The following is a 26,523-nucleotide window of genomic DNA, read 5'->3' as shown; positions in this document are numbered from 1 at the left end:
TCTGCTCTTCCACCCCTCACTATCCATCTTCCCACCCTCACCCCCTCCTTTCCTCTTTCTTTGCTCAGCCCTGCGCATCCACATGTATACCCCCAGCATGTATACCGATATACCAGGTGTGCAGGCAGCCTACCGACCATTTTCTGGGGAATGTGTATGTATTGGTGCTTGTGGTAGAATGTTTCATACCTCATTAAGTATGTGTAAAATTGTTGTGTACTAACCGAATGTGGTCGTCACGAACAGTGTTCTGCAGACACGGTTGTCGCAGCAGAGTTCCACCCCCTGGACAAGAACAGCATTGTCACATGCGGCAAGTCGCATATCAACTTCTGGACACTCGACGCTGGTGGAACCCTCTACAAACGGATGGGTATCTTTGAGAACAGGGATAAACCAAAGTACGTCACTTGCCTCGCTTTCACCGGCCAGGGTGATGTCGTCTCTGGAGACTCCAATGGGAACGTCATTGTCTGGGGAAGAGGTTAGTATTCACTCGCATCCATTTCTTGGTCACAGTTCTCCTTCTCTCAAGTCACTGTTTGTTCACATTCATAGCACTTACTTATGCACATTTTGAAATTCTGAAGGCAGCAGGAATAAATTACAGGGAGTGAAAAGTTACTTACAACTTACACAGAAACTAGACTGCAGTAATAAGACTCTTGAGGACATGAAAGGAAACAGTAGTTCAAAAGGATGTAAGCTGAGGTTCTAGCTCATCTCTATGATTGTCTGTGCACTAACAAAGTGTCAAGGCAATTAAGAAGTCTGGAAAGGACATTTAAGTTCAGATAGAAGAAGTTAAAACCTCAAGGTTTACCAGTGACGACATAATTTTGTAATAAGTGGCAAAGGGCCTGCAAGATTAGTTGAAAGGAATAGGTAGCAGTTTGAAAGATAAACATTGACAGAAGAAGACAAAGATAATAGTCTATAGTCAAATTGAACCAGGTGATGCTGATGGAATTAGATTAAGAAATTAGGTAATGAAAGTAGTATACTTTTGGTAGCAAAATAACTTAAAAAGGGCAGACTGCAGCTGCAAGAAAAGCATTTCTGTAAAAGAGAAATTTTTTGATCTTAATTTAAAGTGTTCAGAACCTTTAATGGAGATATTTGTCTGTAATGTAATCTTATGTCGAAGTGAAATGTTGATAGTTACTTCATAGAGAAGAGAACAGAAGCGTTTAGACAAGGATGTTGGCTTCTTTTGCATATTTTCACTGACTTTTCTGTTAGGGAAGTATCTTCTGATGCAAAGGCACCCAAAGCAAATAAATTATTTGTTCATCACAAGTGAATGGTAAGAATATTGTGTGAAATGAGTAACCACACATCTTTAAGAGTGCTCTTTAAGAATCACTGAACAAGCTGATAGTGTGGTATGATGCTGGACTCCTCACTGAGAAAAAAGTGGTTCCGAACTCTGATGTAGGGTTTCCATAATTTCCTGCATTTGCTTAAGGTGAATGGGGGCAGGGGGTTCTTTTGGTACAGTCAAGACATAACAAGCCGAAACATCTTTATTTTTTATAAGTAAAAATGTAAGTACCACATACAAACTGTTCAAAAAGAGAGATTAACTCTATACAGCATCTAGCCAGACTGGAATATAAAGTGATAAATTGTGAATTGCTACCAATTTAAAAGAAAATGGAGAGCTGTTCCGTTTACAAATTATCTGAATAATTAGATAAAAGTTTGAAAGTTTGTGTTGGCCACATTTACAGTAAGTGTTCATGGTAAAGTGAAACTAACTGTGAATGGTTGTCTAATGTAAGGATGACTCAGTGTTTAGGGAAGTAAATAAGTATTTCCTTGTTGAAATATTTTTGTAATGAAATAAATATTTTACTACTAATAGCACATAAAAAATAAATACATGGTAAAAAAAGAAGATGCAGAAGTAGTTGCTTCCCTTCTACTTAATTACCATATATATGCAAACAATCCACACATACTTTTTCCCAAATTTAATGATGAAGAACTTAATTGCAATAATGTTGGTACTGCCCTAACTCCAAAAATAGATCCCATTATACTATAGCATTGCTGCAGCCTGTGTTGTATCAGTAGTGTATTAGAAGTGAAGTATTAACTGTATGTTAAATTGTTAATTATGGCTACAAGCTCACGTTATCACTCATACATGACTAAAGAAAAACTTAAAATTATTGAAGAAGCAGAAACTGGATAGTGGGAAGAAAGTGTGATGTGAGAGAGGGTTGTATTCGTGACTGGCAAAAAAAACAAAGTGTAGATTAAAGAAATGAACGGTAATCGTCGGGCATTTTGGAGCCAAAAAGCAAATCATATGGACCTCAAAAAAGGGCTCCATGATTATAAAGATGAGAAGGAACATTATGGATGTGCAGTGACCAGTAAAATGTGCCAACTCAAAGCACTAGCTTAAGCCAAAGAATTAGAATTGCATAGGCTTCCGCAGCCAGCCAGTCAGTCAGCGTAAAAGTTTTCTGGGTGTGGTACTGCATCATAATGTATAAAACTACTGCTGCTGGAGAAAAACCAACGGTTCTGCCACGGTTGAAGTAACCTTCTTCTGGGTCTACTGGTGCATTCTAGCTGCAGCCATGGCCAAAATGTTGTTTTTCTCCAGCAGCAGTAGTTTTATACAATATGACACAGTACCACACCCAGAAAACTTTTATGCCCAAAGAATTAGACATCACGAGTTTCAAGCTAGCTATCAAAATTTTTCGAATGAAAATCAGGTTTTGATTAAAAATGTAAATTCACTGGCTTGCACTGTACTTTTCACCTTTCCTTTATGACTGAGCTTTAAGCAGCATACAACAGAAATGGCGTGTAGTATTGGTATGTTTGTACACAGCCATCTTACTTTTCTGGGGGAGTTCATTTTTCTATATAATTCATCTCACAAAGCTGTCAGCTTGCCTTACATGTTTGTTATTTGTTGTAGGTCTATCCTTATTCCTTGTTGTAACTGTGATCTCACACTTCTATCACGATAGCAATAGTTCATTGTTAATGCAGTTTGCAGTTTAAGATTCAGGGATTTGCTCAACTTTTATTAGTGTATACTTTGAGTTTTTCCACACACGTGGAAGTTATACTTCTAGAGTCCAACTTGTTACAGGCACCAACACAATCTCAAAGTTTGTCCGAGGAGTTCACGAAGGCTCAGTGTTCAGCATTTGTGCACTGAAGGAGGGCAGCATCGTGACCGGAGGCGGGAAGGACGGCCGGCTCGTGCAGCTGGATGCGAGCATGAACCCGACAGGAGTTGAAGCTCAGGTATGCTGAGTAGTGATTTGCTTTGGGCAGTTTGCTATTCTCTTATGTGCTTGGTCACTAATGCTCTACTGGTGATTTTCTTATAAAGTTACTTGTTTGCCTACAACAGTGCCTGCCAAAAAAAGTGTGAAGCACCCAGGAGACATGGTTGGATGTCGGTGCAATTTTGTGAATGTACACACCATCGGAGTTGGTCTTTAGTGTTGTTAACAGGTGTGGTAGGGTTTATAAAGAGCACAAATAGTGTCAGACATTTAGTGATCACCATGAAAAATATGGAGATGTTGCACAGTTGTATGAGACAGTGTTATCAGTACCTGACAGTTTGAAATGGGCTTCATAGTCGGTCTCCATGCCGTATAATATCCTGATTTGTGGGGCATTTGAATGTGACACTGGCCTAGTGTTGGAGTATATAGGAAAATGAAGGCAGATATACTTGTCATCAAGGCTTTGGTCAACCACGTCTGACCATCAGAAGTGAGGATCACTGTATTGTCCACTGAGCACATTATATCCCATTTACATCTGCAATCTGAGAACAAGTGATGGACTCGGGATAACATTCTGTGCCACCCTGCACCATTATTCAGAGACTGGCAGCAGCTGGACTGGAGAATTACTGTCCCACGTGTAGCCAAGGTGACTTCAATATTAATTTTGCACATGATTGTGCAAGAAAAGGGATGTTGGTAGATCTCCTAAGTTCATATGATCTGATGCAAACTGTGTTTTTTTTCAACTAGGGTGCAGGGGAACAGTAGCACAGTCATAGACAATATTTTTATTCATTCTTCATTACTAGATGGGCATTCTGTTAGTAAAAGGGTGAATAGCCTTTCAGACCATGATGCACAAATTTTAACACTAAAAGGTTATTGTATTCAAACCAATGTCGTATTTAGTTACAAACTACGTAGGAAAGTTAATGCAACAGCAATAGAGAGTTTTTCAAAACTTGTCAAGGAACAAGAGAGGCAAGATGTTTATAGTGCCGATAATATAGATGATAAATACAATGCTTTCTATAACACATTTCTCATGCTTTTTGAGAGTTGCTTTCCATTAGAACATTCTAAACGGGGTACTAGCAGTAATGGACAGCCCGGTTGGCTGACTAGTGGGATAAGGATATCATATAGAACAAAGTGAGAATTATATCAAAATGTTAAAAGTAGTCACAATCAAGCTACAGTAGCCCATTACAAACTGTATTGTAAGGTGCTTAAAAATGTTATTAGCAAGGCAAAAAGTATGTGGTATGCAAATAGAATATCTAATTCACAGGATAAAATTAAAGCCATATGGTAAGTTGTGAAGGAAGTGTCTGGTCAGCAGCACAAGATTGATGATATAAAGTCAATTCGCAGTAATAATATTTCTGTTACTGATAAATCAGATATATGTACAGTATTTAACAACTATTTTCTGAGCATTGCTGGCGAATTAAATAAAAATTTAGTTTCTACAGGAAATCATATAAATTTCTTAGCAAATCCGTTTTCGAGATTGACGTCTGAAATACTCCTCTATGATACAGACAAGAGGGAGTTTGAGTCAATAATTAAATCACTGAAGACTAAGGATTCTCATGGTTATGATGGAGTGTCTAGTAGAATTTTAAAGTACTGTGCTGCACATGTTAGCCCTGTATTTAGCCATATTTGTAATTTTTCCTTTAGAAATGGTCAGTTTCCTGAGCGATTAAAGTACTCAGTAGTAAAGCCGCTTTATAAAAAGTGAAAAAGGGATAATGTAGATAATTTTAGATCTATTTCTATGCCATCAGTGTTTGCAAAAGTTATCGAAAAGGCTGTGTATGTAAGGTTAATTGATCATTTTATATCACACGATTTGCTGTCAAATGTACAGTTCGGCTTTAGAAGTCGTTTGACAACTGAAAATGCTATATTCTCTTTTCTTTGTGAGGTACTGGATGGGCTAAACAAAAAGTTTCGAATGCTTGGCGTATTTTTTGATTTAAAAAAGGCATTTGACTGTGTTGATCTCACAGTATTGCTCCAGAAGTTGGACCAGTACGGAATAAGGGGAGTAGCTCACAATTGGTTCACCTCTTACTTTAGCAACAGGCAGCAAAAGGTCATTATTCACAATGTTGATAATGGCTGTGATGTGGGATCTGAGTGGGGTACTGTCAAGTGGGGGGTACCCCAGGGATCAGTGTTGGGGCCGCTCCTGTTCCTTATTTATATAAATGATATGCCCTCTAGTATTAAGGATAACTCTAAAATATTTATGTTTGCTGATGACACTAGCTTGGTAGTAAAGGATGTTGTGTGCAACATTGACTCGGTTTCAAGTAGTGCAGTACATGACCTCAGTTCATGGCTTATAGAAAATAAACTAACGTTAAATCACAGTAAGACTCAGTTTTTACAGTTTCTAACACACAATTCAACAAAACCTGTCGTTTTAATCTCACAGAATGGGCATATGATTAGTGAACCTGAACAGTTCAAATTCCTAGGTGTTCAGATAGATAGTAAGCTGTCGTGGAAAGCCCACGTTCAGGATCTTGTTCAAAGGCTTAATTCTGCCATTTTCACTATTCGAACGGTATCGAAAGTGAGTTATACTTCGACACACAAATTAGTCTACTTTGCTTATTTTCATTCACTTATGTCGTATGGTATTATGTTTTGGGGTAACTCTTCCCATTCTAGAAGAATATTTTTGGCTCAGAAATGGGCGGTTCGGGCAATAAGTGGTGTGAGTTCACGAACCTCTTATCGACCTCTGTTCACGAGTCTGGGTATTTTGACATTGGCCTCTCAATATGTATATTCCTTATTGTCATTTCTTGTTACCAATATTAATTTATTTCCAACAATAAGCAGCTTTCACTCAGTTAATACTCGGCAGAAATCAAAGCGCCATTTGGATCGGACTTCCTTAACTCTTGTGCAAAAAGGTGTGCAGTATACTGCTGCATGCATTTTCAATAAGCTGCCACTCGAATTCAAAACTATTAGCAGTAATCCACACGCTTTCAAATCGAAACTGAAGAGTTTCCTCATGGGTCACTCCTTCTATTCTGTCGAGGAGTTCCTTGAAAAATTAAGATGTTTCTCATTGTATTGATGATAGCGTTTGCTTAAACTTATGGATTGATTTTCTTTCAGATTCATGAACATTTATTTTTATCTGTTATTACTTTTATGTTGTAAGTTCATCTACTGACACGTTCCATGACCTTGGAGATTTGCTCCTCAACTTGACATGTAAATAAAAAATAAAAAAAAAAACCACGGGACAAATGGCTGCATTTGGTGTGGTGACACGAGCAGGAAGCATGGACTGCTAATGAATGGCACTGCATTGTTTCAGTGAAGAATTCGGGTTCTGCAGTACCCCAGATGAACATTGTCAGGGATTATCAAAGTGACTTGGGGAGAGCTCTCTTTATACCACCACTTTGGAGAGCAACAGCAGTATTAGTCATGGCATTGTGGTGTAGAGATGTCTGGTAAGATTTCAGGTCGTAGCTGGTAGAGACTGAGAGAACTGTAATGGCCCAGCGTAAGTCACAGACATCCTGCATGCTCAAGAATTATCTCTCACGTGACAATAGTAAGGTGCCATTTTTCCATAGGACAATGCTCCTCCAATTGCAGAAAGTGTGTGTATGAATTGTTTGTGTGATGTTAAGGTACTCGTGTGGCCAGAAAGATTCCAAATCTGTGCCCAGTAGAATGAGCATGGACCAGCTGCGACATCAAATCTGACCCAGTGCCAGTATCCAGGAAATCGAGGACTAGGTACGACAGTTGTGGGCCAGCTAGACTTAAATTAGGATACAGTAGCATTATGACGCCCCTCCCGACTGTATCGTGCATCCGGGCCTGTGTGGGTACATTGTGATAGTGACAAGTGAGCTTATACTGCTTTGTAAATTTGACTCAGTTTCACAATCACTGCAATGACATCACATACCCTGTCAGTCATCGAAATTTTATTTATTTATGTTTTCCTCTTCATCATCTGAGTGTTTCACTTATTTTCTCAGGCAGTGCCTACCTATAAAAAACATTTTGAACATGGCCTTCTTTCACTAGGTTCTTCTGAAATAACCTTGGCTGAGCATTGTGATTGAAATCACACATTGCAATAACAACTGTTTATTTATTAACCGTGACTAAACACATTTAGAGGACAAAGTTCCATATTCGAGTACCGTATTTACTCGAATCTAAGCCGCACTTGAATCTAAGCCGCACCTTAAAAATGAGACTCGAAATAAAGGAAAAAAAAATTTCCCGAATCTAAGCCGCACCCGAAATTTGAGACTCGAAATTCAAGGGGAGATAAAAGTTTTAGACCGCACCTCCAAATCGAAACAATGTTGGTCCATTATAATACGAGACACAATTTAGGTCGAATGAATGACGATACAGCTACAGCTACAGTAGTTTGGTTCGAGTCGTAAGCTTAGCAGTTAAGCTTTACCAGGTAGCCATTGCTATGCATCAGGCGCTCCGTCCGTATTTATACGGGTACCCTTCCTTTTTCACATGCTTCGTCTGGTTTGAATTGATTGCTTATTTTTCTTTGATCTGATAAGTGCCGTTATGTGTTTACGTCACTCTAAGCTGAAAATGCATTACTGTATTGTGTCTTGCATTGTTTGTCGCATTCTGATAGTGAGTGTTTACGGCCAGTCGCCGCTCGCGGCGTGGCTTGCTCTTGTGCGAGGTTACTTACACTGCTGCTTTATTTGATAATGATCAACAAGAACCAAATAATAGACTGCATATGATGGAAGATGTTCTGAACGAGAGTTTAGCGAACATTTTTCACCATTTGAAAATCTTTGCAGACGCCTCTTTAGTACATTATATTCTGCACAGAAATTAGAATCATCTTAGATTTAAAAATCTAGTCAATTGCCATGCTTCATTTATGACTGTATCACTATTAGGCATAAGAATAATACGAATATGACGAACATGACATGATATGTGTATTCTTCCGCGTTTGCTGTTGTCTCGCTGTAGTTTCGTAGTTTATTAGGCAGACAGGATTTAAATGAGACAGCAGCAAACACGAAAGAATACATGGCAAAATGTTTATATTTGTATTATTCTTATTGTGAAGAGAATACTGCATGTGATTCACAATTCATAAAAGTTCCTAGTAGCAACCATCTCTTCTCACAGGTAGGAAAAAATTCAGGACATAGAGTTTCCCATATTTGACAAACATCCCAAACAGTCTTGCCAGTCGGATTTTCGTAGTACATTGAAATGCTGCTAGAAGATGAACAATACGAAATTTCTATTTACTTCGTTGGATAATGTATGAAAGTGCAGTGGTCGAAACTCGGGGCGGAGAAAAAAGCTCGTTTTCCACCTTTTTTAAAAATTTATTTACTGATGAAGAGGTTTTGGCGCCAGTATTTATCTTTGTGCCTGCAAAACATGCTTGTTGTAGCACTACATATATTCTATGGCAGAAGTTAGTTGTGGCGGCACCTACCAACATTTTTCAGAACTTCCGTGTACTTTGCACTCGATTCTAAGCCGCAGGCGGTTTTTTGGATTACAAAAACCGGAAAAAAAGTGCGGCTTAGATTCGAGTAAATACGGTACACCTGAAAGTCCATCATGATTACGTGTACTGGGTGATCACTCTGATGATCATCGTTGTTAGTGATGATGAGCCAGGAGGTGCTGTGGATGATGAGCAGTGCTGCACCGTGAGGCTGGCAGTCACTGGTACCCGACTGAAGACGTCTAACCTGGTGGCCCAATGGTAAACTGATGCAGCAGAAGGTGGTGTTGCCCAAGCTGATGAGCCATGGGCAGATGACTGGAGAATGGCACTGGACAAAGCTGCTCAGGGCTGGAAAGACTTCAGTTCATACCTCAGACCGTGAGGCAGTGACAGAATCTGTGGCTGGCAGTCTCGTGGACATGGGGGCAAAGTGAAGGCGACCCGAAGGCTAGGACATCGGGCTGCATTGATAAAAGTTGCTTCAGAGGAGTTGGCAATGTCACGACACAGATGGACACGTGGCAGCTACTAGTGCATAGCCCGTTCGTATTGATGACCTGCTTGGCCAGCCTGCGAGTTTATACAATGTGTGATCAACAGTAACTGGAATCTTTTTAAATTTTGTGGGCTTCTTAAAACTGATTTTCAATATTTATTATTTTTATTATTTTTTTAAATGGTGTTGGTATGCATGTTCCTACTGTGTGTTTGCATTTTCAACTGTTTTGAATATTTGCCTTATTGATGACAGTCAAAAACATTGTACATATTTTCAAAAGCTCACCAAACTTTTTCTTTGGGAAAAAAAAAGATTTAAACAGTATGCATTAAATTTTACTTGAAAAATGGAATAAAGTGCAACACTGCATTCAGATGTTTCCTGTGGCTTTGGCAAATCTTCTATGAGTAAGTTAAGACTTCATTAGTAATATAAATGTTTCAAAGAGGGTTGAGAAGACATTGATGTCAATGACCACCCTGGACATCCTAGCACATCAGTTAATGACGATGTCAGGGAAGTAAAGAGATTGTTTCTGGAAAATTGCTGAATCACCATCAGAGAGGGTGCTGATAATATCTGTATATCCTTTGGCCTACACCAAACAATTTTTTTTTTTTCCTTTTCTTTTGATGTTTTTGGCATATTTTATCTGCAGATTCTATAATTAACCCCCAAAAAAATTTAGCTTGCTGACAGTATGGATAATGTAACTGATGATGATAAACAGAAGGCTGAAATTCTAACCCTAGCTTTCAAAAATTTATAGCCGGCCGGAGTGGCCGTGCGGTTTTAGGCGCTACAGTCTGAAACCAAGCGACCGCTACGATCGCAGGTTCGAATTCTTCCTTGGACATGGATGTGTGTCATGTCCTTAGGTTAGTTAGGTTTAATTAGTTCTAAGTTCTAGGCAACTGATGACCTCAGAAGTTAAGTCGCATAGTGTTCAGAGCCATTTTTCAAAAACTTATTTCCGGTAGAGGACTGCAGCACCATTCCCCCTTCATATTATCGAACAAACACAAGGATGGCTGACATAGTGTTTAGTGTGTCTAGGATTGTAAAACAGTTAAGATCCTTAGACACCAGGAAGGCATCTGGTCCAGACGGTATCCCCGTAAGATTATATGTTGACTACACTACAAATATAGCACCATTCTTATCCATCATCTATCAGAGATCATTGGAACGGCAGAAAGTTCCACGGGTCTAGAAGAATGCCCAGGTCATAGCAATCTATAAAAAGGGTAGAAAATCAGATGAAAAAATTACCGGCCAATTTCAATAACATCGATTTGTTGTAGAATCATGGAACATATTTTGTGTTCAGACATAATGACCTTTCTAGACTCTGAGAAGCTCATCTGCAGAAACCACCATGGTTTTAGGAAACAGCAGTCATGCGAGACATGGCTGGCCCTCTTTGTGCATGATATACAACAGGCTCTAGATACCAGCTCCCAGGTTGATGCCATATTTCTCGACTTTCAAAAGGTGTTCATCTCATTTCTGCACTGTCGCTTGCTCCAAAAAGTGCACGCTTACAGTCTATCCAATGACATATGTGATTGGATAGAAAGTTTTCTAAAAGACAGGGAGCAGTATGTCGCCCCTGAACAGGGTGACTTCCACAGAAACAAGTGTAACTTCATGTGTGCCCTAGGGCAGTGTAATAGGTTCACTGATTTTTCCAATTTACATAAATGATCTGGTTGATGGTATTGACAGCGGCATTAGACTGTTTGCCGATGATGCTGAAGTCTACAGGAAAGTAGTATCACATGAAAGTTGTGAACAAATCAAGGGGGGTTTGCAGAAAATTAATGCATGTAACAAGGCGAAAATCCCCGTTAATGTAAGAGTACAAAATAAATGCCCATTCTTAGGAAGTGGTAACATCCATCAAGTATCTGGGTGTGACTATTCGAAATGATCTCAAATGGATTGATCAGATTACACAAGTAACGGATAAGGCAAACTCTCGATTGCAGTTTATTGGTAGAATCCTGAAGCGATGCAGTCCTTCAAGAATGGAAATAGCTTACAATACGTTAGTTTGTCCAGTCTTAGAGTATTGTTCCTCTGTATGGGACCCTTACCAGTTGGGCCTGAATCAAGAGATTGAGAAGGTCCAAAGAAGAGTGGCAAGATTCATGACTGGTACATTTAGCCATTGCGAGAGCGTTACAGATCTCATAGAAAGTTTGAAGTGGGACACACTTGCAGATAGATGGCGCCCTAAACAGAAAGGGCTGCTCACTAAATTCCGAAATCTGATCTTCACCGAGTATGTAGAGCATATACTATTACCACCAACTTTCAAATCACGCAATGATCACCATTCAGAGATAAGGGAAATTAGAGCTTGTACTGAGGTGTTGAGTCAGTCGTTTTTCCCTTGCATGCTCTGCGAGTGGAACAGGGGTAGGGGCGGGGGGGGGGGAATATGACTTTGGTGCGAATTGTGCCCTCTGCCACACACCAATTGGTGGCTAGTGGAGCATATATGTAGAAACGTGTAGCAGCTAAGTTTGTTTTGAAATTGTAGAATTTTGACCAAAAACAACATTATGTACACATTGCTCAGAAATTGATGAATGAAGTCGCCAACTATCGAGAACTTCTTTAGAGGGATGTAACAGGTGACAAAATATGGGTAGATGGGTATAATGTCGAAAGCAAGGCCCATTCATTCCAATGGAAACTGCCTGAAGAGCCAAGACCGAGAAAAATTAGAGAAGCTCAATCATTTGTGAAGGTTCTTCTCACTGTTTTCTTGGATTACAGACGGATGATGTATCATTAGTTCCTGCCTTAGTGTTGTGCAGTCAATAAGGAATACTACCTGTCAGTTAGGTGCTGTTTTTGTGAAGCAAGCCAAAGAAAACGACCAGAATTGTGGCAAAACCATTCATAGAAATTGCATCACGATAATACTCCTGCTCAACTCCAACTCAATGTTTGTTCTTGATTTTTTATTGGCAAGGAACAAAACCAGCCCGCATCTCGTGGTCGTGCGGTAGTGTTCTCGCTTCCAACGCCCGGGTTCCCGGTTTCGATTCCCGGCGGGGTCAGGGATTTTCTCTGCCTCGTGAAGGCTGGGTGTTGTGTGCTGTCCTTAGGTTAGTTAAGTTTAAGTAGTTCTAAGTTCTAGGGGACTGATGACCATAGATGTTAAGTCCCATAGTGCTCAGAGCCATTTGGACCATTTTTGAACAAAACCATTATGCTAATTCAGACACCATATTCACCAAACATGACTCCATGTTCCCAAGATGAAAGAGAACCACGAAAGGATGTTATTTTGCCATCATTGGTGAGAGAAAAACAGAATTGCTGAAGGAGCTGAACACCAGAAAGAAAAGTTAATTCCAGAAGTGTTTCCAAAATTGGAAAAAGTGCTAGAACAAGTGTATTATATCAGAGGGGAATTACTTTGATGGGATGATGATGATGATGATGATGATGATGATGATGATGATGAATAAATATTCTTTCAGGATAACCAAAATACCCTTTACTTTTTAATCACACATTGTATATGGCCAAACGGAGCTTTTTAATATGGAAGATAAGTACTGCTGCACACTTCAGCACCATTGAAACTTCCTGGAGAACTGGGACACTGTCAAGGTCACTGCCGGGTATGGCACCGGGCTCCTGTCTCAGCCCCTGTTGTTACATTATAGTCAAGCTTTATCCAGTAAACTTCGTAGAAAATTTGCACCTAGCATAACCCATGGACAAGAAATTAAAGTTTGCCTAGATTTGACTGTTCAGCTGTAAACATTGTCTTCAGCTTACTCTTTATTGTAATGTGTATTAGTGGGTCAGTTTAAATGCAGTTTCACTGACTGGCTTTGTTTTAAGGCTGTAACTCAACAATTGTGCATTTCTGATTTGTTTGGAAAATTTGCTCGATTTGATGTCCCTTACCCTGCTCTGACATTCAGATTATTTTTCTCCACTTGATACTCAGTTCAGATAGACAATAGAAGTAGCACAAAGAATACAGGAGAATAGTGAAGAAAAAAGTTGCAATTACCCTTGTTATAAGGCCATAATATTACAGTAATTAGGTCTTTCACAAAAAACCATACAGCAGTGTAGAAAACAAGACATTTGAAAGTGACAATACTACTTGTGATTCAAGTACAATTAGTTGGGGTGTGCAAATGCCTAGTACCTCTGAGGAGTGTTATGGCCAACATTGCAGCCTTGCAACACCATCTGTTCTTAGGCCTGACACTCTTACCAGTCTGCCACACGATGTGCCTTACCTCAGTTACTGCTTTACAACCTGTGCCGCCTGGATTGTTACTACGAACACCAGTCTTTCTGAATTGCTGCTACAATGTATCCTTGTAACTCCCCTGACCTCAGCTTTCGCTTGTCCTACCAAGTGAGGTAGCACAGTGGTTAGCACATTTAACTCTCATTTGGGAGGACGACGGTTCAAACCAACGTCCGGCCATCCAGATTTAAGTTTTCCACGATTTCCCTAAATCGCTCCTGGAAAATGCCGGGATGGCTCCTTTAAAAGGGCATGCCCGGTTTGCTTCCCCAGCTTTTCCTAATCCGAACTTGTGCTCCATCCCTAACGATAATGTTGTCGACGGGACGCTAAACACTAATCTCCTCATTCACTAGTGCCTGTCGTCCACCTACCTGTCCATTTCTCAAGTCCCCCTCCAGCACTACACACACTTCTACTATCCCATCAACACACCTGCTAGTCTTCTCCCCTGCTCTACTTCTCTTCTCTCCTTTCCCCCTCCTCCCCCTTCCCCCCATTCCCCTAGCACAGCCTTCCAACGCTGCACCTAGCAACTGTCCGCAACATCCCTACAAGCCTACAGACAGTACAGCATCTTCCCCACTGCTACCCTTCTGTCCTTCCCTATCCATACCCCATTATTCCATGTTTCCTGCTAAGCCCTCCACCACTCACCCCCCCCCTCCCCCTCCCCCAGCAGATTGCTGCTCACATTGGTTGCAGTCGAGCCCTAGCTCCGGGAGACAGTGGTCGTGTGTGTGTGTGTGTGTGTGTATGTGTGTGTGTGTGTGTTTTCTGTTTCAGAGTAGTTGTAACAGAATACTTGATATTCATTCAGTCGCAATAAGAGTTGTATTGTAAAACTTCCTGGCAGATTAAAACAGTGCGCCGGACCGAGACTCAAACTCGGGACCTTTGCCTTTCACGGGCAAGTGCTCTACCATCTGAGCTACCCAATCACGACTCACGCCCCGTCCTGACAGTTTCACTTCTGCCAGTAACTCATCTCCTACCTTCCAAACTTTACAGAACCTCTCCTGCGTACCTAGCAGAACTAGCACTCCTGAAAGAAAGAGTATTGCAGAGACATGGCTTAGCCACAGCCTGCGGTATGTTTACAGAATGAGATTTTCACTCTGCAGTGGAGTATGTGCTGATATGAAACTTCCTGGCAGATTAAAACTGTGTGCCGGATCGAGACTTGAACACGGGACCTTTGCCTTTCGCGGGCAAGTGGTAGAGCACTTCCCTGCGAAAGGCAAAGGTCCCGTGTTCTAGTCTCACCCGGGGACACAGTTTTAATCTGCCAGGAAGTTTCATATCAGCGCTCACTCTGCTGCAGAGTGAAAATCTCATTCAAGAGTTGTATTGATTTATACAACACAAAATACAACAAAACACACTTCATTCAATCAAAATTATGTCTAACATTCCCCAAAAATTACTCATTACCATAGATGAAAATACAACCAATTCCCCCCCCCCCCCCATACTTACACAACCCCCCCCCCCCCCCCACACACACACACACACACACACACACATACACACCTTGCATGTTTCTGTCTTACGGAATTACTAGTTCCTTTGTGAGAGTGATGAAGAAATTAAGTGGGTTGTCACTTACAATGCTCAATAAGTGTCTGGTCATGAACTTCAAAATTAGTAATTGTTTAACTCCATATTATCAGTAATGTTCAGAAAATTAATTTAGCTACAAATAAGTGCCAGGAAAATTAATAGAATGTAAGAAACTTTCACTGTTATGTTAATTACCATTGTATTTTTGTGTAATAGTAATTTACTGTTTTCAGTGTTTAACATCCATAAATATGATAAGATTTAATGTTCAAAAGTTAAATTTAGCTTCAGTTTACTTCCATCAGAAACACAACCACTCATGAAACCAAATTATAAAACTCTAATCACAATGCTGATTCCATGTGCATCCCTTCCAACCAACAGCTCCATACTACTCCTACACAGAAACAAAAGTAATAAGAGTAGCAAACTGAATAATTCATGATTACATCATTACTCTACAACAAGCCCAGGAGAGCTTGGACATCTCATACCAAAATATGAGAGTATGGGATGAAACTTTTTAGTGCTTTTGATCAAGACATAAATTGGCTCAAAATGTTAGTTATAAATTGGATTTTACTCTATAACTAAATGAGATATTTTGCAAGTCATAGAAGTTTTAGAGCAGGAGACAAAAGTTTTATTGTCTGTACTTATCTGGAAAAAGTAAAGGGCAGTGGTGATTGTTCATCTTGATTGTCCATCACTCTTGCGAGCCACAGAAAATATTTGGGTCACTCTCTTGGAATATGTTGCACCTGTACATCATCAGTAATAATTTTCTCATAACCAGTTTGTTTGGAATTCTTAAATTATATAGCTTATTCACTTCTCCATTGCAACACTAATTGCTCTGAGTAACAATTGCCACTATTTAGAATCTATAACTAACTTTTACAGCTACTGAAATGCTTTAGCCTAACAATCACCCTTAAATAGGTTTCCCACATCATACTTTCAGTGTTATTACAATTAGTGTTTTATATATTTTACAAGGAAAAATATTAATAAAAATAATTTCACATGTGACACAAAAGTCTGCAGAGAACAGAAATATAATGTCATTTAGCTGTGATGTGACTGAAAGTTTTTCATGCTAAATTTTGTAAAATAAATCTCCTTAACAATTAATATTATGATACGTAAGTTTTCATAAAAAATAGTTATTTTTATTGTCTGTCATAGTGGTGACTCTAATGGTAAAGCTTTATCATTTTCTACAAAACATGTTGCTCTCGCAGTGGTTAGCACACTGGACTCGCATTCGGGAGGATGACGGTTCAATCCCGCGTCTGGCCATCCTGATTTAGGTTTTCCGTGATTTCCCTAAATCGCTCCAGGCAAATGCCGGGATGGTTCCTTTGAAAGGGCACAGCCGACTTCCTTCCCTAAACCGATGAGACCGATAACCTTGCAGTTTGGTCTCTTCCCCCAAAACAACCCAACCGGCCCATGTTGTTCTAACACATACTAAAGACTAGTAAATTGAAGATTGTTTATGTTATGTACAAATGATTTTATCATTTAATAAAATTGTGTAAAGTTACTTTCCTTTGCTGTCTGATAACTAATCTTTCTGCTATTATACAATGACAAGTATAAGTTGTAATTTAGAACATATACATATGTTTAAGTAATGAAATTGTCAAGTATCACAATGTTTAGTAGTCAAATGGATCATGTAGTTTAATAAGTGGGACTGTCTTTTATAGTACAATGTGCATGCACATCCTCCCTCCCTTCCCCCCCCCCCCCCCTCCCCACTCCTTTCAAAGAAGCTGCTTCCTCTTACACTGCTCAGATGCTGTTTCCATCCACAGCTTTATTTTTAAACAGGTTGATGTGACTTGAAACCATAGCTATTTTGTGAATTTCAATGTGGTCACTGCCTGTGTTAAAATTGCTGGACCAGTGAGTGTTATGGTTTAGTTACGTATTTCTTTTTTGGGACGACCAGGTACCGGAGCACCTGGGCGGCGTGCGGTGCATATCGGAGGGCCGGGGCAGCCTGTTGGTGGGCACGACGCGGTCGGCGGTGCTGACGGGCGCCCTGGAGCTGGGGTTGTCGGCGGCGGTGTGGGGCCACGCGGACGAGCTGTGGGGGCTGGCGCGGCACCCCACACTGCCGCAGTTCGCCACCGCCGGCTTTGACCGCCTGCTGCACGTCTGGGACTCCATGAGCCACTCCACCGTCTGGAGCAAGGACCTGGCAGTGCGTAACGTGTAGCTCACCCCGCAGTAACTCTGCTGTGAAACTGATTGTGAGGAGGCCTTAGGATTGGGCTTGTTCAATTTTCTTAATACTTGCAGAATTTGAAAAATGTTGCCTGAATGTCAGTTTGCTGTAACAGTATAACACAGTTCTCAAAATAAATAAATGCAATAAAAATAAAAATTTAAAAAAAATGCATAAGCTGCTTTAAAGATTAAAAGATTTCAGAGCAAAACATGAAACTGATGTCTGTGCACTGACCTTCAAATTCTACAAGTGTGTAAAAAGTTGAAGAGACCATGTCTGTGGGTTGCCTTTTGAGTCATACACCCGAAGGTGATATAGATCAATGTAAGGTTCTTATGTCTTTATATATGAAAGTTGTGAAAACTTTGTAAAATTTCCATTAAATGAAAATGTCACAGCTTTTTTGAGATGACTTTGTCTAATCTACTATAAACAAATGTTTGTAACTTTGATATGGCTCCATTATCTCTGATTTAGCTCCTGGGAGAAAATATAGTGGAATCAGTTTCCCTAAAATATGAATTAATAAATGGGATAATATTAGAGCAAGTAAGATATTTTACAATGTTCTGCCTTAAAGAAACATTTTTAGGTGGAAGTGCCCACCAGTAACTGTTCCCAGTCCTCTGAATTACTATGCAATTTATTTGTTGGTATGTTGCTGTACAGAGCTTGTATGAATATGTTATATAGTGTTATGCTACAGTTTTATGTATGTGTGCACTTCTGCAGGAGCCCTTGCAGAGTGCGGGCTTCTCCCCTGACGGCTCACTGTTGGTAGTGGGCTGCGTGTCTGGTCGCTGGCTGTCACTGGATGTGGAGACGAGGGAGGTGCTCACATCCTACACGGACGGCAATGAGCCAATACAGGTAGGGGCTCTGTCTGACTGGGAGCAGATTGGGGAGTGAGAGGGTTAGTGAGATTTTGTGGGCACACAGAAAATGCTGTAGTCTCACCATTGAGCAGGTTAGGAAAGCTAGTCATGATTCTTATTTATTTATTTAATCTTGAACTGTTAGTCCACAAAGCAAATCATAGACCTGGCCATAATGGGAACTAATTTGATCATGTGACTAGTGTAAGGTAATTTTACTTCATCTGAACATTACAAAAAATTAGATATTTTCATAAAATTAATTCAGCTGTTGACATGCCAGAGGTGAAGTGGACATTGTAGAAAAATAATAATTACTCATCACACTTAAGTATGGGGGCACAATTAACTGTTTCTGTGGCCTTCCTTAGTAGTAGTAGTAGTAGTAGTAGTAGTAGTAACAATAATAATAATAATCTGACACACTTCTCTTAAATCTTAGTCTTCTTTTCCTCCTCCCCCCCCCCTCTCTCTCTCTCTCTCTCTCTCTTTCTCTCCCCCCCCTCTTCCCCCCTCCACCCTCTCCTCCTCCTTTTTTTTTTTTTTTTTTTTTTTTTTTAAAAAAAGAAGCAGAATTGCACACACAACGCCACAGACAACCAAATGCATAATCCCTTGCATTTGGGTGTCTGCGTGGTTTTGCATGGGTACCTTTGCTATAAAAATACAAGAGCTCAAAAGCTAGTGTGAATCTAGTGTGTATCTATGCATGTTTCAGCCTGATATATGCATGTTGTTGGCTTTTCCTTATTTTACATATTGTAACATTTACAACTGTTTGACAATGAACTTCAGTGAAAAGCTGACATTGTCAAAAGAGGAAGACACAGCAATCTGTATTACTTATTTTAAATTTTAATGGTCTTTATTGCAATGCAATATAATAATAAGTAGATAACAACTTAATTTTGGTTGATTAGGAAGTTTCCTTACACTTTAATTGGTACCTAAATACAGTGTTAACCATCATGAAAATGTTGCTAAGTGCACACTATCAATATCCAAAGGCTAATCAGAGCATAACTGTTAGTGTATACAGTTGGCTGGTTTTGTACATGATTACATTATGCTGCAATCGAGATCATTAATATTTACAGTAACAAACTTCCAAGTCTATCTTTTTAAAGTAATATATTTTTATAAAAAAGAAGTAATTTCACAATAGATATCTTACTGCAGACTGGCATTTCTGTCACAATTACTATCATAATTTAGTATTAACATTTCCATTTTCTTATGAAATTTTTGTAATTTCTTCGTTACCATTCACTTATTAATTTATATTTTCCTGATTTTAACATCTACCCGCATAAATTTGAACTTTTGTTATGATGTTTGTTTTTACAATAAACACAATTTTTGTAAAACTGAGAACTTTTTAAAGAGATATCTCTGGAAACTAATCAAAACTGATGAATGTCTATTCAAAACAGAAAATTGCAATTACCGAGACAAATTACAAATAATAAATATACATATATATGTATTGTACACATCTTACGTGTATCATTTTCTTCAGTACTGCTTGACATTGGGAGTTACATTACACTAGGCACTGCTACGTTCCAATTCAACATGGTTCATGATGATACCTTCAGTGCAGTCTAGGAAAAAACCATCGTAGACAGAGTCAACAGCGCACTGCTGATGCCATTAAATTTATTCACAATCAGGAGGAGAAGAAATGTTACTGCTGACAGAATATACAAGCAAATTATTAAAGTTGAGTAAGTTGTTGCTGTGCAAATGATGTCAGCAGAAAATGATGCTGAACAGAATAGTACTAGAGTTTCCAGAAGCAAATTGCACACAGCAAATATGCCATTAACATTATTAACAATAAATTTTCTTGAGAGCAGTTTCTGTGAGGTTATGAACAATGCACACACTGACTTTAGCAAACCTTGAACAGCTTTTGTTAGTCACCACCAACTTCAACACTAACAGGGAAACTCTAAGAAAAATTATTCAATATATGGGATTTGATTTTCAGAAAATGCCAGAATTAATTATTTAAACAGTGGAAAATCCAGGATGGAATGCAACAATATTATGAGAAAGAAAATTGCTACTCACCATATAGTGGGAGATGCTGAGTTGCAGATAGGTACAACAAAAAGACTCTCACATAATTGTGTGAGTAGCAAATTTCCTTCTCATAACTAGAATTAATGATTTGTTGTGCTAGCAAGAGTCGAGGGGCATGAAAGGTGAGCAGTGGTTGAGAAGGGAATGAGACAGGGTTGTATCCCACCTCCGATGTTATTCAATCTGTATATTGAGCAAGCAGTAAAGGAAACAAAAGAAAAATTTGGAGAAGAAATAAAAGCCTTGAGGTTTTCTGACAGCACTGTAATTCTGTCAGGCAGCAAAGGACCTGGAAGAGCAGTTGAACAGCATGGACACTGCCTTGAAAGGAGAATATAAGATGAACATCAACAAAAGTAAAACGAGGATAAAGGAAGGTAGTCAAATTAAATCAGGTGGTGCTGAGGGAATTAGATTCAGAAGTGAGACACTTAAAGTAGTAGCTGTGTTTTGCTATTTGGGGAGCAAAATAACTGATGATGGTCGAAGTAGAGAGGATATAAAATGTAAACTGGCAATGGCAAGGAAAGCATTTCTGAAGAAGAGAAAACTGTTTACATCGAGTATAGATTTAAGTGGCAGGAAGTCATTTCTGAAAGTATTTGTATGGAGTGTAGCCATGTATGGAAGTGAAACCTGGACAATAAATAGTTTCAACAAGAAGAGAAGAAAAGCTTTCGAAATGTGGTGCCATAGAAGAATGCTGAAGATTAGATGGGTAGATCATGTAACTAATGAGGAGGTACTGAATAGAACTGAGGAGAAGAGGAATTTGTGGCACAACTTGACTAGAAGAAGGGATCTGTTGGTAGGACACATTTTGAGGCATCAAGGGATCATCAATTTAGTATTGGAGGGAAGCGCAGAGGGTAAAAATCATAGAGGGAGACCAAGAGATGGATACACTAAAAAGATTCAGAAGGATGTAGGTTGCAATAGTTCCTTGGAGATGAAGCTTGCACAGGATAGAGTAGCATGGAGAACTGCATCAAACCAGTCTCTGGACTGAAGGCCACAACAACAACATGCTAGCAAATCATAAGCATAGTTTCAATGATGGCATACTATATTAAATCTTTACACCAGAATTAAAGCCGTGAATGATTTATTTGGACGAAACATGGATTCATGCTCTTTACACTATGAACAAATCTTGTCAAAGTGTCGGAGGACAGTCAAATGAAAATTCTAATCAATGTTTACTGTATTTACTTGAATCTATGCCGCACTTTTTCTTCCGGTTTTTATAATCCAAAAAACCACCTACAGCTTAGAATCGAGTGCAAAGTAAGCGGAAGTTCTGAAAAATGTTACTGGTGCCGCCACAACTAACTTCTGCCATTGAACATATGCAGCACTACACAGGCATGCTTTGCAGGCACAAATATAAATACTGGCACCAAAACCTCTGTGTCAGTAAATAAATTAAAAAAGAAAAAAAAAAAAAAAGTGGAAGACAAGCTTTTTTTCTCTGTCTCGAGTTTCGACCACTGCATTTTCATACATTATCCAACCAAGTAAATACAAATTCTGTATTGTTCATCTTTGAATGTAGCATCATTTCAATGTACTATGAAAATACAACTAGCAAGATTGGGATGTTTGTCAATATGGCCAACTCTACATTCTGAATCTTTTTCCTACCTGTGACAAGAGAAGGTTGCTAATAGGAACTTTTATGAAATGTGAATCACATGCAGTATTCTCTTCACCATAAGAATAATACGAATATAAACATTTTGCCATGTATTCTTTCGTGTTTGCTGCTATCTCATTTAAATCCTGTCTGCCTAATAAACTACGAAACTAGAGCGCGACAACAGCAAACGCGGAAGAATATACATATCATGTCATGTTTATATTCGTATTATTCTTATGCCTAATAGTGATACAGTCAGAAATAAAGCATGGCAATTGACTAGATTTTTAAATCTAAGATGACTCTAATTTCTGTGCAGAATGTACGAGGCATCAGCAAAGATTTTCAAACGGAGAAAAATTTTCACTTAACTCTCATTCAGAACATCTTCTATCATACACAGTCTATTATTTGGTTCTTGTTGATCATTATCAAAGAAAGCAGCAGTGTAAGTAACAACAAATAGCAGTCTCTTGCCATTGTTTTGCTAATGAGACGATTTCTCTCTCTCTCTCTCTCTCTCTCTCTCTCTCTCTCTCTCTCTCTCTCTCTCTCTCTCTCTCTCACTCACTCTCTCTTCTTTTTTTTTTTTTGAGCCAAACTACTGTAGCTGCATCGTCATTCATTCGAGCTAAATTGTCTCTCATATTACAATGGACCAACTTTGTTTCGATTTGGAGGTGAGACCTAAAACTTTTCTCTCCCCTTGAATTTTGAGTCTCAAATTTCAGGTGCAGCTTAGATTTGGGAAATTTTTTTTTCCTTGATTTAGAGTCTCATTTTCCAGGTGCGGCTTAGATTTGAGTGCGGCTTAGATTTGAGTGCGGCTTAGATTTGAGTAAATATGGTAATGGTTGTGCCATGCATAACATGTAATGTGTTACAGTGTTACACTTCAAAGAATGTTGCAATCTATGAACAAGATGGTGGTTTGGCCTATTGAATTAGGGAAGCTTTAGTGCTGCTGTGAGCAATGGCCTTTCATAAGGTACTCCACTCCAGATGTCCACTAAATACAGTTTACATCATGTGTTTGACTGGAAATTGGTCGAGACTGACCTGCAATTTTTGTAACATTTGACATCTGTTGTCGTTAACAAGGTGTGACACTTCTCTCCATACTTGTCTATTAGAATATATTATCTACTGTTTTCTGTTGCTGGTAAACCTTTAGGGGTATGAGGTTGTGGCCCACAAAGCTGTTCTGTTCACAGTGTTTCATCCAGAACTGTGTTGGGTATCTTCAGAGGCATTTCACCTCCATTCAGTCCTGCTAATGATGTCATTATTAGCAGCACTGGAGAAGTGTTCTTCACACCTCTCCAGAGTAGTATGCTCTACACCACCATCTCCTGCTGTTACTGAGGAGTAAATATGACTTGATGATCCTGTAAGAAATTAAAATGGGTCACCAAACTAAATAAATAACTTACATGCAATCAAGACTGTATCTATTGAAATAATTTGACTAATATTTTCTGGTAATATTATCTAAATATATGATTGTCTTCAGATTTTTATTTCACGACCAAAACAAGCCCTCCAGAGCAATATTGTGATTTTATCAATTGAAGAAACATAAAAAACTCATTGGCAATACAACAATATGAAAAGGATAGAGCACTACTCAACACAGAGGATGCAGTGAGTTACAGACAGTCACAGTGAAAACATAGCACCTGTCTACAACTCCACTCCACTGTGTAGTGAGTAGCAGTATATGCTTTTCATATTTTTGTTTCTCCATAGTGGACTTTTCATTGTTTGATTGATGATACAGTTGCTGCTGTACAATCTAACATGAAATGGAGTGGAAGGAACCTGAACAGGCTAAATATTTAGTTCATTTTTTACCACAGCCTGTCTCTCACAGACTATCATAGTGATTCCGCATGTCTCCAGGTGGTGCAATTCTCCCCTAATGGCCAGCTGCTGGCCCTGGGTTCGCGAGACAACAACATCTACATTTACCAGGTGGCAGATGATGGGAGAAAGTTCTCAAGAGTTGGCCGGTGTTCGGTAAGTTGCCACTTCATGAAGATGTGTTCTGATGTTACTGTCTCGTAAGATTTGTTGCCTACCGAGTATGATTATCTTAATCTGTTGTTGTGAAATGTGTTCTTTGTATTAAAAATGTCTACAGTGTGTGAAGGATATAACTTATCTGGTAGGAGAAGCAGTGTCCAGATATTTTCATACATGAGTGAAAAATAGTGAAACAGTGTCACAGACTGGCACAGGAAAGGATATTCCATGCATCATGGTTACTGAAAAAGCACTGAAAACAGGGGAGGTAGGAAATGGAAGGAGGTGGTCTAGAAATACAAAATGAATTATGAAAGAAGTAAAGTGGGCATGATGGGGATATTTAAAAAAAGTGTTGATGAAAGTAAGGAAATGACATATTAAAGTATGTATCAAAGATAGATATGTGGGAAGAGTGGAGATTGAGGGGGGGTTCCCCCACAATGTTTCTTAGTTGTTGGGAACATAAACTAAGGAGAAAGAAATAAACAAATTTTTCTGCTGCTAAGCATTGGGCTCATGTCTGTAAAATGTGGCTGCAGTATATGTCCCCAGTATCCATTCCTAATTTCCAAAAAGATGACCCCTCTTCCTCCTCCATCACAACTTATTAATGTTATTGTAAATAAAGGGTTGTCTTGAAGTGGTGATTGCAGTTGACAGTTTCACAAAATATTAGTTCCAAGGACAGTGTTCGGAGCATGTTTATAAAATGTGTCAGACCATAGACCATAGACATTTCTCCAGGAGAAACACAAGTATTGTGTACTTTCATGTTACAAAAAAATGGAGTAACATCAGAGATGATGATATATTGATTATGCCCTTTTTATTTTCAGGTTAGCTGTAACCCAATAATGGAACTTCCATATTTTCCTTGTGTGCGACCTTATCTAGCCACCATTGCATGATTTAAACCAGTAACATTAGCTCCCTCCCTCTTCACCAATATGGTTTTTAAATTAATTCCAATGAAGTAATTGTTTATATTGTTTCCATCATGTACACACACACACACACACACACACACACACACACACACACACACACACACACACACACACACACAATATAAACTAAATTCCAATGAAGTAACAAGATGTTGCATAACGCAAATTAAGTAGCTTTCAGTAGCCAGAGAACTACATCTCCCCCTTATGAGGATACCAGAATTCTAAAGGAAACTGTTAGCTCTCATTATGTTTACTTCTAATCCAACTTGCAGAAGACAAAAATTGGATTTCAGAAAATCAATTTTTGCAGTTTTTGGCAATGTTCAGTAAAGCCACCTTGAATGCAGTTCAATGTCATACTGAAATCACTGGCACACCAAAGAAAAGACACAATTTCCAGATTGAAGAAGGGGCATGTGACAATCCCCCCCCCCCCCCCCCCCTCCTTGCCTACTCACAGGCTCACAGACACCTACAAAGAGGAATGAGGAGGAGGAGGAGGAGGTTGTTGTTGTTCAATAAAAATGTTCTAGAATCTTATTCACCTCAACTGGCAAACATGAAACTCTTGATCATGCATGTTCTGGGGGAAAAAAGTGTGTATAGTTTGAAAACTTTTGAATCAATGAAGACAAGTAACTATTCTTGTTCACAGAATGAGTAAGTGGCTTATTGCCAGGCATTAGTGTAAGAGAGATGTTTCAACTACAGGATAGAGGGTATAGCAGTTCACAACTTAACTAGCTGGGGGGGGCAGGGGGGGGGGGGATGAAATGAAATGATCGTATGGCATTCTTGGCCAGGAGGCCCCATTCGGGGGAGTTTGGCCACCACATTGCAAGTCCTTTTTAGGTGACACCATATTGGCAACTTCTGAGTCAATGATGGTGAAAATCATAATGAAGGACACACAACACCCAGGTCTTGCCGGGAATCACTACCCACAGTATATAGAAAGAATGTGTAGAAGAAGTGTACAAGAAAAATGAAGATAAAGGCAATGTTATAGAAAGGGAAGCTTTAGTAGGTAAGATGATATGACATGTGATACCGTGAGAATAATTTGATGGAGCCCTGAAAAACTTAAGTTGAAACAAGTCCGCTGGAGTATGTGATATTCCCCAGAATTGTTGAGATCCATGGAAATGCCAACCAAGACCACATTATTCTTTCTGCTATAAGAGAGGTACACTTCCCAAAAGAATAAGTTTTGGTATCTGCCATATTCCATTGAGCAATTATTGAGAATGGTTTGTGTTCCCTAATGATGCTTTTATCTTTCACAAATAAAATACAAAACAAAGCATTGTAGTTCCCATAAAAAGAACTGAAATATCGGACAGAAAACAGAATGGAAACAGTCATTCTTCCTTGGACTTTAAGAGCTTCCACAACGCGCATGCCCTCAGTGAGCATTTATCACTGCCGGAAACCAGTGCGGCATATTCCGTATAAGTCTACAAAGATCATCCTACGGTATCCGTTCCCATTCTTCAGTGATGGTCGACGAGAGTTCTTGGAGAGTCTGTGGTGGAACAGGACTACCATAAAC

General features: G+C 39.3%; 1 protein-coding gene across 7 annotated transcripts in view; it reads left to right on the top strand.

Annotated features, from left to right (window-relative positions):
* The window catches only part of LOC126106309 (echinoderm microtubule-associated protein-like 2), a 790,720-nt gene that overhangs the window by 748,419 nt on the left and 15,778 nt on the right, over positions 1 to 26,523 (top strand). For all 7 annotated transcript variants that reach the window (XM_049912530.1, XM_049912534.1, XM_049912533.1 and 4 more), the window contains 5 exons: positions 247 to 484; positions 3,122 to 3,279; positions 17,110 to 17,364; positions 18,124 to 18,261; positions 23,896 to 24,012. In XM_049912530.1, the coding sequence (XP_049768487.1) occupies positions 247 to 484; positions 3,122 to 3,279; positions 17,110 to 17,364; positions 18,124 to 18,261; positions 23,896 to 24,012 (906 nt within the window). The remainder of the gene's footprint in view (positions 1 to 246; positions 485 to 3,121; positions 3,280 to 17,109; positions 17,365 to 18,123; positions 18,262 to 23,895; positions 24,013 to 26,523) is intronic.

This window comes from Schistocerca cancellata, chromosome 10, assembly GCF_023864275.1.
Source record: "Schistocerca cancellata isolate TAMUIC-IGC-003103 chromosome 10, iqSchCanc2.1, whole genome shotgun sequence".
In the NCBI taxonomy this organism is placed as follows: domain Eukaryota; kingdom Metazoa; phylum Arthropoda; class Insecta; order Orthoptera; family Acrididae; genus Schistocerca; species Schistocerca cancellata.
Note: the sequence above shows the minus strand (reverse complement) of the source record. Positions and strands in the feature narration are given on the sequence as shown.